Source organism: Corythoichthys intestinalis, chromosome 11 (genome assembly GCF_030265065.1).
Source record: "Corythoichthys intestinalis isolate RoL2023-P3 chromosome 11, ASM3026506v1, whole genome shotgun sequence".
Taxonomy (NCBI): Eukaryota; Metazoa; Chordata; class Actinopteri; order Syngnathiformes; family Syngnathidae; genus Corythoichthys; species Corythoichthys intestinalis.
In genome coordinates this window covers 30,873,239-30,892,064 of record NC_080405.1, presented here as the reverse complement: position 1 = coordinate 30,892,064, position 18,826 = coordinate 30,873,239, and the positions used below count along the sequence as shown (strand labels likewise).

The following is an 18,826-nucleotide window of genomic DNA, read 5'->3' as shown; positions in this document are numbered from 1 at the left end:
ATTTGAAATTTCGTTGTGTTGCTGCCAGTGTTGGGAATAACGCCGTTATAAATAACGCCGTTACATAACGGCGTTATTTTTTTCCAGTAACGGGGTAATCTAATTATTTTTTCAGATGTTACAACGCCGTTACCGTTAATGACGGTCAAAAGCGGTGCGTTACTTACTCTGAATAAATTGAAGAAACTACCAGCCGTAGCGAGTCTACTCTGCTCTCTTTATTACTCATCCGAGACATGGGGTGCGTTCAGGTTCTAGAATAGCGCACGTACTTCTTTTGACTCCAGGCTGTTTTTCCCTGCTCATTCAATTAGACAATGCTTTCCAAAGCTTGCTAACGTTTCTGTGTTTGCTACACCTGAATGCTAGCCTCGTTCCCATCCCCCACTGTCAGCCAGCAAGAATGCTGCTTCCATCTTGAGGACGGCAGACGCTTTAAGGGTGACAGGAGGAGTAGCGGGACGAGGCTACCTGAATGCACCCTCTGGATAGATGCGATGGAAGTGATTGTGATTGGCTGAGGGTAGGAATAATGTGTCATGGTAAGCCAATCAGTCAGTGTTTTCACACACAAACTGGAACATCGCGTGCGGCAAACACACACGCATAACAGATGCAGAGGGATATGATGGCAGAGCATTCAGAGGAAAATTTATCCTTTACGAGGTGGAGATATAAACAGTATTTCAAGTTGGTCAAAATTAAAGGAGAGAACCTGCATGTAAAGTGTAATTTATGTCCCGGGGCAGCTTTTGTCGACATCTGTGGTAAGCAATTCAAATCTGCTGAAGCACCTAACAACTACACACGCTACCACAGAGCTAGTGGCGAAAAATCTTACTGTTTATTTTTGTTGCACTTCAAGTGTAGGATAAATCTGTTGCTGGTGAGGTGTAATAAATATTACAAGGTTCTATAACACAACTACCTGTCTGTTCTTCTCTATTCAACTGACTCGAATACTGCCCAGAAAATTTCAAATTCTTTGACATACAACAACTTCTTTTTAAAGTAACGGAAATAGTTACTTTCCCTGGTAACTAGTTACTTTTACTATAGAGTATTTCAGTTACCAACTCAGTTACTTTTTGGAAGAAGTAGTGAGTAACTATAACTAATTACTTTTTTAAAGTAATGTGCCCAACATTGGTTGCTGCTGTCAGAGTCAAAATATATTCTGCCTAACATCTTATTATTTATATTGGGAAATTAGTGATGGTGGTGTTACTGATTAACGTTAGTGTTCTAGAGTCAGACAATTTCATCATGTCAATCCCAGTGGAAAGAATTTTAGTCAATAAATGGAGAAAACAATTTCATTTTCTGATGTGTATTAGTGGCGAAAAACATAAAAGCAACTATTTGCAGGAAGTGGCCGCGACTAACATGGGCGCAGGCATTTTATCAATGTTGGTACACTTTTACCTCATCAAATGTGAATAGCCTGAATTACTCGCTCTTTGCTTGTTAAGTCATTAATACCTTTTATCACATGTGTCTGTGCGCAAGTTTATCATTGTGTGTATGCGTGAGTATTGCTTGGCTCACTTCAATTGTAAGAGAATCATTTCAAATTTTTTCTGATATATTTATGCTAATTTATAACGTTGTGGTCCAGAACACATTAGCTAGGTTCATACAGCAGGTCTTAATGCACAATTCCGATTTTTTGTCATACCTGTTTTTTTTTTGTTTTTTTGGGCATGCCCGTTCAGACTGCCTTTGTCCATTTAGCCCATTCAAGTAGTACGCATGCACACTATTTTGCAGTCTGACGCGCGCTGAGCAAACTGACCCGCATGCGCAGAAGCATCAAAACAAATAACTACGCACTGTACATGCTTAGTTTGCCCCGACTCTACCATGTAAGCAATCCTGAAATATTGTTCATTTGGCGCACAGTAAGAAACCGAGCATCATCAGGCTTATCCTTTTTTTCCATCGTATTTTTTTATGACTGTGGTCAAGCCCGCCTCCTGCGTAGTAAAAGCCGAGTTCAAGCTAGGTGCTAACGGTTATGAACAGCTAAAACGCTTCCATCTTTCCTGCTGCTCTAGCTCTTTGGTGACATAATTGCTGCATGAATTCCGATTCAGGAGACTTGGCAGTTCAGACCGCCGCCACATTCTGGAAAAATGTGGCCCAAATCTGATTTAAAAAACATCTGAAAGTGACACAGTTCGGATTTGAAATGGTCCACTTCTATTTGACTTGTCCCGTTCAGACCGTCTAGTTAATGCTTCACTCGAGTCGAAAAAACACGAAAAAATATGATTTGTGCATTAACACTTGTGGAATGAACCAAGGGCGCAGGTTTGCATAGGGACGGTAGGAACAAAACACTACCAACCTTTCAGGATGCTCAAATTGTCCCCACCAACTTTTAAGCAACTTTATTTGCATTATATAATATGTTCAGTCATATAGGTCATTTAGATTGTCTTCCCATATGTTGTACCGATAGAACTGACCCTACAATTATTAAATGAATTATTTTCATTATGATCAGACTTACAGTGTACATTTACCCCTTTTTCACTTGCTGAATGTGCCGCTCCATTTTTTTCCCTCAAACGCGCGTTTTTGATTGGCTGATGACTTGACCCACCTCCGACACACACATGCACTCGCCTCCGCCCATTTCGAAGAGGAGGGATATTAGAAGTTTTTTTCGGCCAGCTGCCACTGTAAGTAATGGAAGTAATAGAGTTGACATTACCATTACGATGAACTGTGGGAACTTGCTAACCTGAGCAGGAAGCTGCCTCGGTACAGTAGAAGTGTCCTCCTGTATACAGGTCCTTCTCAAATAATTAGCATATTGTGAAGTTCATTATTTTCTGTAATGTACTGATAAACATTAGACTTTCATATATTTTAGATTCATTACACACAACTGAAGTAGTTCAAGCCTTTAATTGTTTCAATATTGATGATTATGGCAAAAAGTCAAGAAAAACCAAAAATCCCTATCTCAAAAAATTAGCATATCATTAAAAGGTACTCTAAAGAAGCAACTAACATAATCATCTGAATCAACGAAATTCACTCAAAACACCTGCGAACGATTCCTGAGGCTTTTAAAAACTCACAGCCTGGTACATTACTCAAAACCGCAATCATGGGAAAGACTGCCGACCTCACTGCTGTCTAGAAGGCCATCATTGACACCCCCAAGCAAGAGGCTAAGACACGGAAAGAAATTTCTGAGCAAATAGGCTGTTCCCAGAGTGCTGTATCAAGGCACCTCAGTGGGAAGGAAAAAGTGTGGCAGGAAACGCTGCACAACCAGAAGAGGTGACCGCACCCTGAGAAAGATTCAATTCAATTCAATTTTATTTGTATAGCCCTGGATCACAACAAGGTTGTCTCAAAGGGCTTTGCAGAAAGATTGTGGAGAAGGGCCGATTCCAGACCTTGGGGGACCTTCAGAAACAGTGGACTGAGTCTGGAGTAGAAACATCCAGAGCCACCGTGCACAGGCGTGTGCTGGAAATGGGCTACAGGTGCTGCATTCCCCAGGTCAAGCCACTTTTGAACCTGAAACAGCGGCAGAAGCGCCTGACCTGGGCTACAGAGAAGCAGCACTGGACTGTTGCTCAGTGGTCCAAAGTAGTTTTTTTCAGATGAAGGCAAATTTTGCATTTCATTCGTAAATTTCGGTGCCAGAATTTGGAGGAAGACTGGGGAGAAGGAAATGCCAAAATGCCTGAAGTCCAGTGTCAAGTACCCACAGTCAGTGATGGTCTGGGGTGCCATGTCAGTTGCTGGTGTTGGTCTACTGTGTTTTATCAAGGGCGAGGGTCAATGCAGCTAGCTATCAGAATATTTTGGAGCACTTCATGCTTCCATCTGCTGAAAAGCTTTATGGAGATGAAGATTTCATTTTTCAGCATGACCTGGCATCTGCTCACAGTGCCAAAACTACTGGTAAATGGTTTACTGACCATGGCATTACTGTGCTCAATTGGCCTGCCAACTCTTGACCTGAACCCCATAGATAATCTCTGGGATATCGTGAAAAGGAAGTTGAGAGACACCAGACCCAACACTGTGGATGAGTTTAAGGCCGCTATCGAAGCATCCTGGGCCTCCATAACACCTCAGCAGTGCCACAGGCTGATTGCCTCCATGCGACGCTGCACTGAAGCAGTCATTTCTGCAAAAGGATTCCCGACCAGTATTGAGTGCATATCTGATATAATTAATTGAAGGTTTTTCTGTATTAAAAAACACTTTTTTGTATTGGTCGGATGAAATATGCTAATGTTTTTAGATTAGTTTTGAGTTTGAGGTTTTTTTGTTGTTGTTGTTGTTTTTTTTTACTTTTTTGCCAAAATCATCAATATTAAATTAATAAAAGGCTTGAACTACTTCAGTTGTGTCTAACGAATCTAAAATATATGAAAGTCTTATGTTTATCACTACATTTCAGAAAATAATGAACTTTATCCCAATATGCTAATTTTTTTTAGAAGGACCTGTATGTCTTCCACTATGTTAACGACAATTAAACAATTATTTATTTTTGTTATTCCATGACAAAGAACTTTTTGTTGTTGTTGTTGTATTTAAATTTATTTAGTAAGACAATTTTGAGCATTAATATGGAAGATGTTTATTTGTTTTGCATTCCTGGATACTCATCCTAAAGGAAAAATTCTTTTTTTTTTTTTTTTTTTTTTTTTTTTTGAGTTTGGCTTGTGGACAAAAGCAGTAGCGTTTTTCCTGAAGGAAGGCTCCCATTTTTATTTATTTTTGTGTTTCCCCGAATAAGATTTATTTTTTATTTTTTTGGTTATACCACTCAAAACTGTCAAAATAAAATACAAATAGTGGTATAAAAGAATAAATATATTTAAAAAATGCTATAAAAGCTTATAGTGGTACAAATGTTTATTTTTGGGGCATTGCTGGATACTTAAGAGATGATTAATAAGTTTTGTATTTCTTATGTATGTTAATATAATTTGTGTTCAAATAATGCAATTTAAATTTGCTAATAAAATCCAGACAATTATTCTGGAAGTTTTCACAATGTGTCTTTAGTAGTGTTTGAAAACAAAGGGTACAATCAAATGGTGTATCACCTGAACCAATGCATATGCACTGCAAAAACCCACCTCCTTAAAACTGAAAAACAACAACTACAACAACCTTAAATTCCCTTGTTTTCAGTGTAAATCTACTAGAAAGAAGTGAAATTATCTGCCAGTGCTTCAAGTAAATAAGATCAAATGGTAATATTTACTAAAGGTAATTGGAAGAATCTGATACATTTATCTGTTAACTGGTCTTTAAAACTCAAAACAAGATGAAAAAAAGTATTCAACTAGATTCAAGAACAATTATTAGATTAAGATGTTATACTGTAAAATTTTCAATGTGAAAGTTAGTACAAGTCAATACAGAATAATTTTGCATTAATCATTTAGCCTATCAATTAATTAGGTTCTTATTGATGAGAAATGTAGCCCTGACCGCCGTTCACTCAATCTGTTTGGTCTTATTAATGTCCTGTCCCCAGCAAAAAGTGTACATGCAGTTTATGCTGTTATATCGCCCCTTCCAATATTGAGACAAAACCTACGCCCTTGGTATGAACCTAGTCTAAGACAAGACCAAAAGTATTGGTGGCCGAGAGTAAGACCGAGGCAAGATCAAGACTATGAAAATCATTTTTAAAAATTGGGAAAAAAACTTTTCTTTTGTTAAAAACAATCAACTTGGGATCCATTGCAAAACAAGCCTTTTATTTACATTGTGAACATGGAAACACCATTCTATACTATTCTCCAAATATTTTTTAATATTTTTTTTTTTACACTTGAACACTTAACTCACTGGCTGCCAGACACGGCGATAGACTAACTGGAGTTACTCTAAAAAATTGCTGTTTTTACACTCACCACACAAAAACTTTGGCATATTAAAATGTACAACACTGAAACTTACTGATCAACAACCGTCCTACTCTTCCAGTGGCTTTAATGTTTTTCGTAAATTAAGTCACTGGCTCGGGCTACCGTTGATGGCGATACATGCCTAGCCATCCAATCCATTTTTACTGTGGGGGAGTTTGAAAGCATTCGTTCGATTGGTGCTAGCCCCTCCCAGTCAAGATGGATTGGACATTTATCGCCGTCAATGGCACTGAAACATAATAATTCAGCTCACCCCAGTTAAAATGGATTTGATGTCTATCGCTGTCAATGGCAGGTAATGAGTTAACATGAATATCACCTGAGTTATTTTATGAACAAACAAACACATGACATTGAAAAAAACATCTCGCTTTGAGAAGCCCCGCCCCGCATGGCCTGAAGCCCCACCCTGCATGGCTGGAAGCCCCACACTGCTTGACCTGAAGCCCATTTCTCCTAAGTTATGGGAAATATTGTTGTGAAAAAGCGATGCGAAGAGTGTCGGAGTGCTCCGTTTGGATACGCGTTTTTTGCCGTCCAGCGCGTCACTGGCTCACAGTCACTTGCTGTATATTCCTGATGGGCGGCAACGTGCTGACGGCCTGTGGCGGGTGCGGGTGGGGATGGGAATGAGCGTGGGGGTAGAGTGCCCCGTGGATGTCCGTGGGACTCAGAGAGCCTGGCACGGGCAGCGGGCTGACAGAACCTGGGTCACTGTGCACCGAACCACCACTGCCGTCCGATTGGCCCATCTTCTTCTTGATCAGTTTACGCTCCTTGGCACGGCGGTTCTGGAACCAGATCTTCACCTAAATATACAACACATATATTATTTTAACATCAATTCGAACTAAATTTCCTTTTTTTTTTTTTTTCCGAAGATCATTCATAATTCAAAAAAGGGGCAAACAACACCTACTAGCCTGGCAAGCCAGCCTGACTTTGGCCATGTACAGTGGGGAGACCAAGTATTTGATACACTGCCAATGGGAAAACCCATTGGCAGTGTATCAAATACTTGTTCTCCCCACTGTATAAGATAAATGGAAAGTCAATCTCGTAATCTGTGGTTTGGGCTGGGTTTCAAAATCGATGCTAGAGGTGGGACTACCTTCTAAAATTCCCAGGAGAATTAAAAAAGGTTTGCCAGTCCCGCCTCTTATGCTGTGATTCGTTGGTCAGTTTTGGATGGAGTAGCAATCCAATTAAAACCACAGAAGACCAGACTGACTTGATATATATATACTGGACTGTCTCAGAAAATTAGAATACACAATATTCTAATTTTCTGAGACAGTCCTGTACATTAATCCACCATTTAAAGCAGGGGTGTCCAAACTTTTTGCAAAGGGGACCAGATTTGGCGTGGTAAAAATGTGGGGGGCCGACCTTGGCTGACGTCCTTTACATAGAACAATATACAGGACTGTCTCAGAAAATTAGAATATTGTGTATTCTAATTTTCTGAGACAGTCCAGTATATCATACATAGCGAATGTCAGGCTGGCTTGTCAGGCTACACATCTACAGAGCTCGTGCGGGTGCTTCAAACCATTGAAAATGCTTGGATTTTAATGTTATATTTTCAAGCTTTGAAAAATTCTAGGATTTTGCATTAAGTGCTTTCAAATGCTCTGATGTGTTCAAGGGGAAATTTCACAGCAAAACTAAGGCCCAGATATTAAAAATTTACAATGAAATCTCCCATAATCCAAACCAGTTCTGAAAAAATACAGTGGCATACTGTTTTTTTTTTTTTTGGCATTTATTTATCAGTCTCACATGTCGTCAGTTACAAATGACAATTCAAATGTCGCGATTGGGAATTCTCTGCAATTTTCGTAAATTTCAGAAAAATAAAGTCTGTCAACTCGACTTGTGTATGCGTCACTGGTTGAACTTTCCGCCACAAAATGCCAAACTATTGCGTTGTCGGTGGATGCAACAGTATTGCAAATTAAGCTTTAGCGCTCTCCACATATAAGTTTCCAAAAGAGGATACACATCGACAAGTCTAGGTGAGATTTGTGCAGCAAACCAAGAGCGATTTTCGAGAACCTGGACGAGGGGCTGTACTTTAGAAAAGTGCAATGTGCTTTGAAATCCCTTGCGGTGCCCTCCTAGACAATAAACAGGAATCAGGACTGTCATGAGTATGTTGGTTTCTCAAATTCCAATGTTGAATAGCAGGCCTAGTCTGGCCCTCGATGGGCTCTGTAGTCTAGGCTAGTAGGCAGGTACGTGAATGAAATGTTTGGCCTTTCGGTTTAATGCAAGCTCTCCCCTTCCATTTAACTGTGTTTAGGGCTTAAAGCACATTGGATTCATGGTTTTCATTCATGTTATTCTCTCATAACAAACTCCCCAATAATAGTCTTTATTTGTCATTGCCAAGAGGTACAACTATTATACAGTATATTATACATGATCATATACTATGCTAAATATCGAACATTACATATCTTGAATATTAAACTACTGAGATCCAAGCTTTTAAATTTTTGCTTTTATTTTTTTGCATTCTTTCAAACAAAAGGGCAACATTTTTCCAGGGGTGGCCAAGTCTGATCATCGTGAGCCTCATTCCAGCCTGTTTTCCAGATTTTCCTCCAACATGCATGAATCAAATCATCAGGGTCTCGGGAGGAGGTAAAGAGTTCTTAGGAGATGAGAGCAAATTTTCCAGAATGTTGACGTCCATTTCTTCAACTTCACCGTCAGCGATCGGGTCGTCTGCTGAAGATTCCGCCTCCGGCTCATACATGTGTAGTGCAGCAATATTGGGTAAAGTTCCGCCGTCGTCATAATCATCCTCAAAACCATCTTACGCGAAAAACAAAACATTTTCATTTGATTCAATTTCAATGTCTGAATCGCTGAAGAAAAACAAGTTGTCCGACAAATCGCTATCGTGATTGTATGTTTTGCTGCTTAAATACACACTCCCGCCCGTGGCGTAACAGCTGCTAGCAAACAATGTTTAACCACGTTGTTGAATTGGCTGAGTGTCTCCGTAACTTATGTGGAATGGGCAAGTAAAATCAGTTTTTCTTCATTAAGCAGGGAAATTATTTTACGGAGGGTGACAGGTTATGTCTACATACACGATGTACAATCCCCCCAAAAATTATGTGATTTTCGGAAAATGACATTTCTTCTTTAAGCATGCCATGTTTTTCAATAGTCTGACTTGCGGTCCAAGGGTCATATATGGCCCGCCACATTATTTTGTGTGGCCCACAAAAGTAAATCATGTTTCTTGTTAAAATGAAAGCCCTTTTTCTCACTGAAAGATCGAGGACATATTTACTGTTTTTGTATTTATTTAATTTTTTAATTTAAAATCAATAAAGTATAAAAAATATTTAACTACAGTATATACCGGTACTGTTTTCCTTGTTCGTGGCTTTTTAATGAAAAGAAAAAAAGAAAATTTAGAGCAATTACTGTGTTTCCTCATTATTCTTACAAATTTAAAAAATGGAAATGAATAAAAATGAAAAATACGAGTTTACAGTTTATTCCTTTTTGCATTTTTGTTCAAAAATAATTCTTTTTTCCTCTTATTCTTAAATTGAAAATGTAAAAAAGAAAAATAAATGATAGAATATTTGCAACATTTATTTCTTTTTTCACTAAAAAGAAAATAATTTGTCCCCCCCTTTTTTAGTTAATAAAAAATGTAAATAGACGCTTGTCAAATATTCGAATCAGGTTTTATCAGATTTTCTGGTACAATGTCTTACAGACAGCCTTTTATGACCTCAAACAACAAGGCTATGGATTGAGTGCTTCTTTAATGATACTGGAAAAACTGGAAAATTGTTCTTGAAAGTCCTTAAAAAGTGCTTGACTTTTCCTATGAAAAAGCTGTACAAACCCTGCCTAAGCTAAATGCCCTTCACATTTAGGACGGTTGCTCAAAGTGTTGAAGTCAGCCAATGAGTTAATATAAAACTAGAGAAAATCCCAGACTGGATTTAGTAAGTTTAGGTTATCACTAATTTATCACTAGTACACATTAAATCCATCCAACCGGATTGGAAGTCTAACACTGTCAATGGCAGCCAGTGAGTTTACTGAGTAAAGCAGTACTTATAAATGTCTGCCAATTCCTGAAAATCCTGCCTTATATTGACATTTTTATCCACTAGGCATAAGAAAAAAAATCAATCATTCAATCGCTGCTCACCCTCCCAATTCAAATGGATCTGACGTTTATCCCTGCCAATGTATCGTTCCAAATGCGACGTTCCCACCTGTCTCTCGGACAATCCCAGGTGTACAGCGAGCTCGGCTTTCCTCCTGATGGTGATGTATCTGTTGAAGTGGAATTCCTTCTCCAGCTCCAGCCGTTGGTGGTCCGTGTAGACCACCCGGTACTTCTCCTTCGTCCTTGTCTTCCCTTGTGCCACACATGCAAATCAAAAACAGGCCTTTTGATTACACTGGGGAACCCAATTTATGTTTTGAACTCATTTTTGGGTGTGGAATCCAAACATGATCTCAATTGTTTACCATTTCATCAAGTTTTGAATTTAAGGATCCCTATTTCTTAAAAAAAAAAAAAAAAAAAAAACATAACAAAAATGAATGGTTTTACTCAAAGCAGGGATGTTTAAGACATCGTAGTTATGGGTTACTTAAGAGGGGCATAATGTCTACCAGTAAAGGCTGCCATGATGAACTGACAGCTAAACGATTGACAAAAGAATCGAAATCTATTTTAAGAGTCAGTTTTGTTGTCCTTTTGACCTCAAAATTTTCAGCCCCCTTTTAAGCCTCAGTAGCAAATCTTTTTTATTCAATTAATTTTTTAAATGTACATTTTGAATTAAAAAATAAAGGAGGAATTCAGGAAATATTCTATAATTTATTAAATCTAAACTTTTTTTTTTTTTTAATACAAAAGTTAAATTAAATTTTTTTAATGACCAATCACTCTTATTCAACCTTTCTGTAGCAAGAAACACAACATCACTTTAATTATGTGATTTACTTATACAAATATACACAACATACAGCAATTGTGATTGCTTTGAGACTGCAAAGGAAGCTGTTTCCCCTAAAGTGCCAAAAAATCAAATGTATACTGTTGTGTGTACATGTCATTGACTAAATATGCGCTACAATGCGCTCAACTTTATCCCGCCCATCAGACGCTCAACATCTCTGTGGGTCTATGAGCACTGGGCGGGGCTCGGCCAGCCTGTACTATGGACTTTATGCATGATAATTGGATGATCTGTCTGAGGCTGAATCTCTTTTTGATTGACAGAAAATCTGTGATTTGCGGTAGAAAACGTCCGTGGTAGCATTTTTCAATGTTCAATCTTTTGTTCTGAGTTGAACTGGAGACTTTTTCTAATAATCCTAGTGACACTTTCTTGACGACTTGCGAAAAATCACGCTTCTAATACTTTTCTTTTTTGTAGCTGTTGCGTTTGGGGACTGACTTCCAGGGGCGGACTGGGACTAAAAAGCAGCCCTGGACTTTGACTCAGCCCAGCCCACAAGAATCGCTATACGAAGGGAGACACAGACCCCCGGGGGCATGCCCCCGCGGGGAGAATTTTTTTCTTTTTACATTTTATTGTAAAATGCATCAATTTCGTGCACTTTGAGAGAAAATGAAGAAAATGTGTCTAGACTGTGACTGTCTGACTTGGGGCGCTCAAAGTACTGCAAGGCTGATCCATTCATTTTCTGTACTAGCTCTATGATCAACCTGAATAAACAAATGAAAGAATTTATTTTTCAAAGCAAGTTTTATGTATCCAATTGATTATAATATATCTCTATATGTCTCTGTCTATAAAATGACTTCATTGTTTATGCCATAATTCAGTGGTCTCCAAACCATTCCACATAGGGCCGCAGCGGGCGCAGGATTTCATTCCAACAAAACAAGACAACACCTATGCACCAATCTGATGTCTTACAAGTGTAATCTTTTGATTGCAGTCAGGTGCTGCTTGTTTTAGCCGAAACTTCATTGGTTAAACTGTCGGTACTCGATCATTTGAAAAAAAAAAAACAGGCCCCACAGCGGCCCTTGAGGACCGGTTTGGAGACCCCTGCCATAATTAATCTTGCCATACAAATAATAAATTTCAAAGAAAATACAATAAACATTTCAAGACAAATCCTGTATACATAACCATCATTGGAAAGTATTAACCAGAAAACAAAACGATATATAAATTATTAATAATATATATAACATCAATTTAACTACCTAAACTTTAAAGTAAAACCATTCATTTTATTAATATTTTGTTATATTTCTTCTGAATTAATATTGCTGCTGCGTGTGCATACGTTGTTTTACAGCTAAAATATTTTTCTTAGGAGAGTGATAGTAGGACTAGCATACTGTAACTTGACACGATTGTAAACGGGTACATGGGCTAGCTGGCACTAACTCTTTAATTGTCATTTATTTCATTTAAAATGTAGCTACCAGGTGGATAACAATTGCCAGTATACCGAGCAAGTAACCCTCTTGATCCCTTCTTACTTGCCCTGCGCTTGTCTGGGGAACTTCCATATCATTACCCCCCTCCCTCTTCTTTTCTCTCTCCCTGCACCGGCTGCAAGTCAGAGCGGCTGCCGCTCCCACACTCACCATCGTCGGGGGCTGGGCTGTTGACTTGTTACCCGACGTGGCCGTTGCAGCCAGACTGCTGCTTGCGAAAATATTTGTCAATTTATGACATTTTAATGCTTGGCTCTCCAGTTTCTTGATTTTTTTCTCCCTAACCTTCTCCGCGCCACCCCTTCTCTTTTCTTTTTTTGCCACCACCATCCATATTGACGCTCGTCGCTATTTTGCTTCCACAAGGAACCAATGAACTCTGTGCTTTCATCGTTCTTCTATCAGATTGGCAGTGCACAGCCAGGCGCATTGCTGCCACCTGTCGGATTGGATGCGAACTGTAGATAATCAGAGGGTAGGGGGGGATAAAAACAGTGATGTATAATGAATGGCGGCCGCCGGCCGTCCAGGGCACCGGCCGTTCTGTGATCCTCCGGAACCCACAGATTACCAGTCCGCCCCTGCTGACTTCTATCGCTTTTTTCTGTCCCTACCAAGCAGCGGGTGCCCCTGAGCCCCTCCACTGTAACAAAGAACTCACAGGCAGACACACTTTGAGCTTCCCATCACTGAAAGACGAGAATGAGCCACTTATATACTAGTACACATATTGTACAAAATGATGCGGCGGGCTGTTTCTGGCCCGCCAGCCTTGGGTTTGACACCTATGACCTTAGGCAATAAAAACTACAGAGCAATTTTCTGAGTATGTTGTTGCTGAAAAATTCTGGCATTTTAAATAACATTCTTTCAAACAAAAGGGCATATCAAAACGACGATATTATTGATACTTTCAGTGCCGTTGACGATGATAGACGTTGTAGCTTTTTTTCAGCCTGCTGCTGTGAATTTAAATTATATTTGTCACCAATATACGTGCAATATGTTTGAACGGGAAGAGATGGTATCGTTACTTTTCTGCCAGTCCTTGCGCTTCAAACGGATTATCGCTGTCAATGGCAGGCAATTAGTTCATCAATGTTTTACATTTTGATTTATTTTGACTAAAGTGTGCTTAACAAAAGGATATGGGGAATGAGTGCAATGTTTTTACGAAGGGTATGGCTAATTGTTTGTTAGTAGTAACCACATAAGCATGTGGTAAATAAATACATTAATATAGCCAACTAGAGGGGCACTTTGTGAGAGCAGACCCTCCTAAACTGCCAGGTTCAAAGCATCGCTATATTTCTGACCTTTTTGACCTTTGACTCTTACTCTTCCCAGCATATCACCTACCCTCCTTATTTATTTATTACTTCAACTGTATATCTATGTGATTGTTTGCTGCCGGACTATGGAATTTTTCCTATTGGGAATAAAGTATTTTTACCTTTACCTTTTTTTCTGTTATCAAGCTAGAGCAAAAATCATTTTCTGACCTTTGCGACCCCCAAAATTTAATCATGTCTTCAGTTTCATATTACAAACATTTCCTGCATTTTTGATAATGATCATTTAATTCAACCTTAAGTTATCTTCAACACAAACAGACACACGGAACCGAATACATAACATAACAATGAAATTAATGGAGTAAAGCATATCAGTAGGTGAGCAGTGGAGATAAAAAAAACTCATTTTTTGATTCTGCACCCAAAATGGCATTCAAAACAAGTGTCCCGCCTAAAATAACTCATCTTATTTTCTTCAAATTGTTGCCCACTGTTATCATACAAGCTCCATAGCAGAATCAATCCTATCACTAGTGGGCCCGGTCGGACCGGAAGCACTATCTGCTGTCGTCATCAAATCAACATTTTGCTCTTTGGTCTTCACAAAGGCAAATGTCTGCTGCTTTGATGTGGACCTGGAAGACGCTTTCTAAAATCTTGCAACACACACAAAACAAGCAGGCAGATAAAAGCTGTCTTCCCAGATCAAGCTTGTAAATCACCAATTCAATGCTAATATTATAATGATTTCTATTTTTTGGACAGCGATGAGACAGTTGCCAAAATCACAAAGTTTGTCGCGGTTCAATTTGATTCGACGACCTTCAATGGATATTTAACTCATTGCCTTCCATTGACAACGATGGGCATCCAACTCATTCAAACTGGGAGGACTGCCTCTGAATGCTCATCTTTCAGTGGCAGTCAATTACATTTCATCTAAAGCAATCATAAATACAAAGTGACTGTAATATTTTAATTTTGCTGCTAAAACATTTCAGACAATTGAATGAAAAGCATTCTTTTGAGCAAAAGACATGTATGTGCCAGGTGTCTAATGATAAATCAATTGGCTTACTCATTGGATGCCATTGGCAGCGGTAGATATCCAATCCATTCGAAGTGGGGCGGTGAGAGCGATTGAACGTATGTTAATTCCCTGCCAGTCAATGGCAGCCAATGAGTTAATGTTGGCCCCTAATGGTAGTAAATGCTGTACTTTTAGCCATGTATAAAGTTATCAAATGCATTTGACTAACAAAATTGCTTTCCCTTGCAATCATATTCATTGAATTAGAGTTAAAAATTTGTAACAAATACATGTCCAGTATGTAAAATGATTTGAATTACAAAGAAATCACTCCAGTTATCTTTCATTTAATGGGATTCATCTAATAATCATTCAGTCAAACTAACATTTAATGAAGACACCTTTTTGTCGCATAGTATTTTCGGACAATATGTTTACAATCACTACAACAATTAATGAGATTAATCTTCAAGAATGTCCACAAATTGATTTTAACCACAAATAAGTGATGCATTTTTTTTGGTAGACTTTATTGATGAATTATTTATTGAATGAATTCACATATTGTAAATGAATTATATCAAATTGATTAATTAATCGATATTTGCATATAGGGGATCTATTCAATAGAGTATCCAGATGCCTTTAAATACTTGAAAATGTGGCCAAAATTTAATCAATAAACAAAAATAATATTGAAGACAATCAAAGACAACAACTGGAGTACATGAAAATATAAGATATTATGGGTGGATTAGCTAAAACATAAAAAAAATAAAAATAAAAAAAAATAAAAAATACTCTCGACATATTTTATTTGGATATTGTAGTACTTTAAAATCTTTTTCATTCACAATCTTATATGATAACTTGAATTTTAAAAAAATTAAAAGGTTGACGGCTTGTCGTTTTGTGTTGCCGATTTCTATAACATATCTTTTGAGAACTAAATTAATACCAAAAGACTTGAGGGAATCAAATATGGCATTTTCAGGCCTGTTTAATCAGGGAAAAAAATTTGAGGGAATAACTAATAATAACCTTAGATAATAGTCCAAAATTTTCATTTTACGTTGAAAATGCCGCTCTTTTCGAGGGCTGATAACTTCTAGGAATCATTTACTATTCTTTGTTAATTAAAGTTTAAAGTAACTAAAACTGTAAGTTTTATGCTGAATGCAGCTCGTTTGTAGAATAATTCAGTAACCACTTAGGCTCCTATAGTGATCATGTGACTTGACTCAATGAAACCAAAGATCATTTGTGAGAGAAATCTCTGTGTCAGGAAACAACAACAAAAAGAAGAAAAGAAAATTCTCCAATAAAAGGGAATTTTAATAAAGGAAAATTGGACTTTATATTCATTAACCCTTTGGAGGACTCCGATTAAACTCATTGGTTGCCATTGATGGTGCTAGATGTCCAATCCATTTAGACTGGGAGGAGCAAATGAATTTTAGTATTTTTTCACCCCTCTCAGTCCAAATGGATTGGATGTCTGTTGTTCTGATTAAAGTATCAAACTAATTTCCTGCCAAACAAAAATCAATTTCAGATTGTTATTGGGGACCATAACCATGCAGAAAATATTTCTATTTTTACCCATTTCAATAATTGAAAATGTTTTATTAATTTATATATGTTTTTCATTTTAAATACACATTTAGTTATTTAGGCGGCTACATTTGTAAAGCAAATGTTAATAGTGTGGCCTACATAACCCCAAATGAGATATCCATGTATGTGGACACCATGAGGAAAATTCTAGAATTCTCTAATCAAAAGAAGCATAAGGAATTTATGTATGTCAACCAAAAGGAAATTTTAATACAGGAAAATGGAAAATTACTCTTCCACAGACAAAAAGTAAAGTAACTTTAAGGAACTAAAAAGACTTTTGAAATATATGGCAAAAATAACTTCAATTTGTAGAAATTGCAAAAATTAAATGGAGGCTTTGAAATCAATTAATCTTGATTAATCACATTTTGATCGAATAGCAATTTTGTCCCAAAAAGCTAGTGTTTGCATTTGAAATGATTTTAGCCCAATTTATTGCATTACAATACGAAACTGTATAGAAAACAATTACCTGGGCAAAAACTTTTTAAAAGTTGATGTGCCAGTTCAAGACATTTAAAGGGACCAAAAAAAAAAAAACAAAAAAAAAAAAAACAACCTTTTTTCTCTCTCTAAATGTTCATTTAAGAGGCCTAAAACTCTTTAGGTACTTTAGGTGCATGGTCTCAGACCTGTATTATTATTATTTTTTAAATTTTTGCCAAAAACTGATTTCATTTGAGTAATTATTTTGACCTACATTTTTAATGAGCTAGACTATAATTTCGGGGGGAATAATGTAAAGAATAGCACATTTTATATACCGTACACTATCATTATTTTGTACTTAAAGTGGTCAACCACCTTTTTTTCTGCATGAACTGATTTCATTTGAAGACGTATTTTGGCTAGAGATGGGACGTTAACGCGTTAGATACGATTAATTGCAGCATTTTAATTGCAGGTTACAAAACACGGAAAACTGTTGTTTATAAATTTCTTACTAAATTGATGCGCAAATTATCTCACCTAACAGTTACCGGAATACACAGATTCAGCTATGGATTTGAGGACTTTAAAAAACGTGGATTTGTGCAAACATATTGGCATAATTAATTTGCTAAAAATGACCTAAATTCAAATAATCATTTATTATATCTTATATTAGAAGAATAAACGTGTGTACTTTGCTATTTTTTGTCTCCTTTTGTCCATTTAAATATTGAACTGTTTTTGGAAAAAAAAAACGTCATAAAATGACACTTAAATCTTTTAATTTAAGGGGATTTTGTCCATGTATTTGTTTTTCCATTTTTTTTTTAAATTGACATGTAATGTATTGTATTTTTCCAGAGTATGCTAAGCAATTTGACTTAGTAAATATTTTCAATTAAAATAAAAGGAAAAAGTACAATTTTGTTTAAAAAAAAAAAAGTCTTATGCAATTAAAATGCGAATAATTCATATTAATTAATAACGTAGCCCCTAATTTATTCGATTTTTTAATCGCATCTAACCCCTATAAAATATATTTTTAGTTATGCTAAAAATTATTATTTATTTATTTATTTATTATTTATTTTTTTCACAGAATTTTTGTCTCACCTGTAGAGGAGGACTGCGCCGTTTTGTTCATCCACTGATAAGAGTTGCGCCTTTCCCGGTCGGGCGACACGTGCGCGCCGCCGACGTCCGGCGGGGGCGGCGGCAGGACGGCCGAAGCCGAGGCCGAAACCGAGGACGAAACGGAGGCCGAGGCGGGCGGCGGGTGCATGTGGGTGTACTCGGTCGAGCAGTAGGACACCTGCGCTGGCGACGAGTTGTTGACGGGCGCGGCCAGCGGATTGGGTGGCACCACGCCGTAGGCCCCCCAGTCCTCTCGGGGGGCCCCGTAGGCCGATGGCCCCCAGCCGCCCCCCGCCTGGCCGTGCGAGTCCACGTTGGGGACGTGGTGGTATCCGCTAAAATCGGGGTACTGCGGCGACGACACGAAGTTCTGGGGGGGCAAATTGATGCTGGATCTTCGCACGGGGCCTTGGTGGTGATACATGCCGCTCTCTTTATCCAGTAAGTAGCCCACGTACATGGTTTTGGGGTCACGATCAGCTTGGACTTGAGGAAATGCTTCAAGATGACATGCTAGAAAAAAGCAAAAACACAGGAATCCCGACGGTCCAAAATGGGGGTCCCCCCTTTTTTGTATAGTCCGAGCGCGGCGCTCTTCTCACATGATGTGCTGGCGCTTGACAAGATGCCAGCAAAGGTAGACGTCGATTTCGATGAGAGGCGAGGCAAGGCGAGGCGCATTTGCATCCAAATGAAAGTGCTCACACATCCACCTTAAAGCCCTTTCACCCCTCCCAAAAAATACGCCCCTTTGGGGGCACGTCATCAGGTGACAAGCAATCAGAAACATGAAAGGATACAATCACGTCATGCAGAAAACTTCAACGAAAGCAAAGAACATCTTGAGTTTTCTTGGGAAGGAGAACAGTTAGAAATAGGACTTTTAAAACTATATCGAAACATATGAAACCTC

The 18,826-nt window shown here is 38.1% G+C and overlaps 1 protein-coding gene across 1 annotated transcript; it reads right to left on the bottom strand.

Annotated features, from left to right (window-relative positions):
• Positions 1-5,821: 5,821 nt before the first annotated feature.
• cdx4 (caudal type homeobox 4) lies at positions 5,822-18,605 on the bottom strand. Its single transcript, XM_057850756.1, has 4 exons — positions 18,516-18,605; positions 17,893-18,426; positions 10,184-10,329; positions 5,822-6,733 (listed from the first exon to the last, which is right to left on the bottom strand). Exons 1-4 carry the CDS (start codon positions 18,598-18,600, stop codon positions 6,470-6,472), a joined length of 1,029 nt encoding a protein of 342 aa, XP_057706739.1. The 5' UTR covers positions 18,601-18,605; the 3' UTR covers positions 5,822-6,469.
• Positions 18,606-18,826: the final 221 nt, after the last annotated feature.

Bases quoted from the DNA above. Each gene is read 5' to 3' on its own strand.
- cdx4 (XM_057850756.1), bottom strand. From the start codon at position 18,600: ATGCAAATGCGCCTCGCCTTGCCTCGCCTCTCATCGAAATCGACGTCT. The intron at 10,330-17,892 runs GTGAGACAAAAA...GTGTGGCACAAG, and splicing joins GGCGCAGTCCTCCTCTACAG to GGAAGACAAGGACGAAGGAG. The intron at 6,734-10,183 runs GTGGGAACGTCG...TTGTATATTTAG, and splicing joins TGGGATTGTCCGAGAGACAG to GTGAAGATCTGGTTCCAGAA.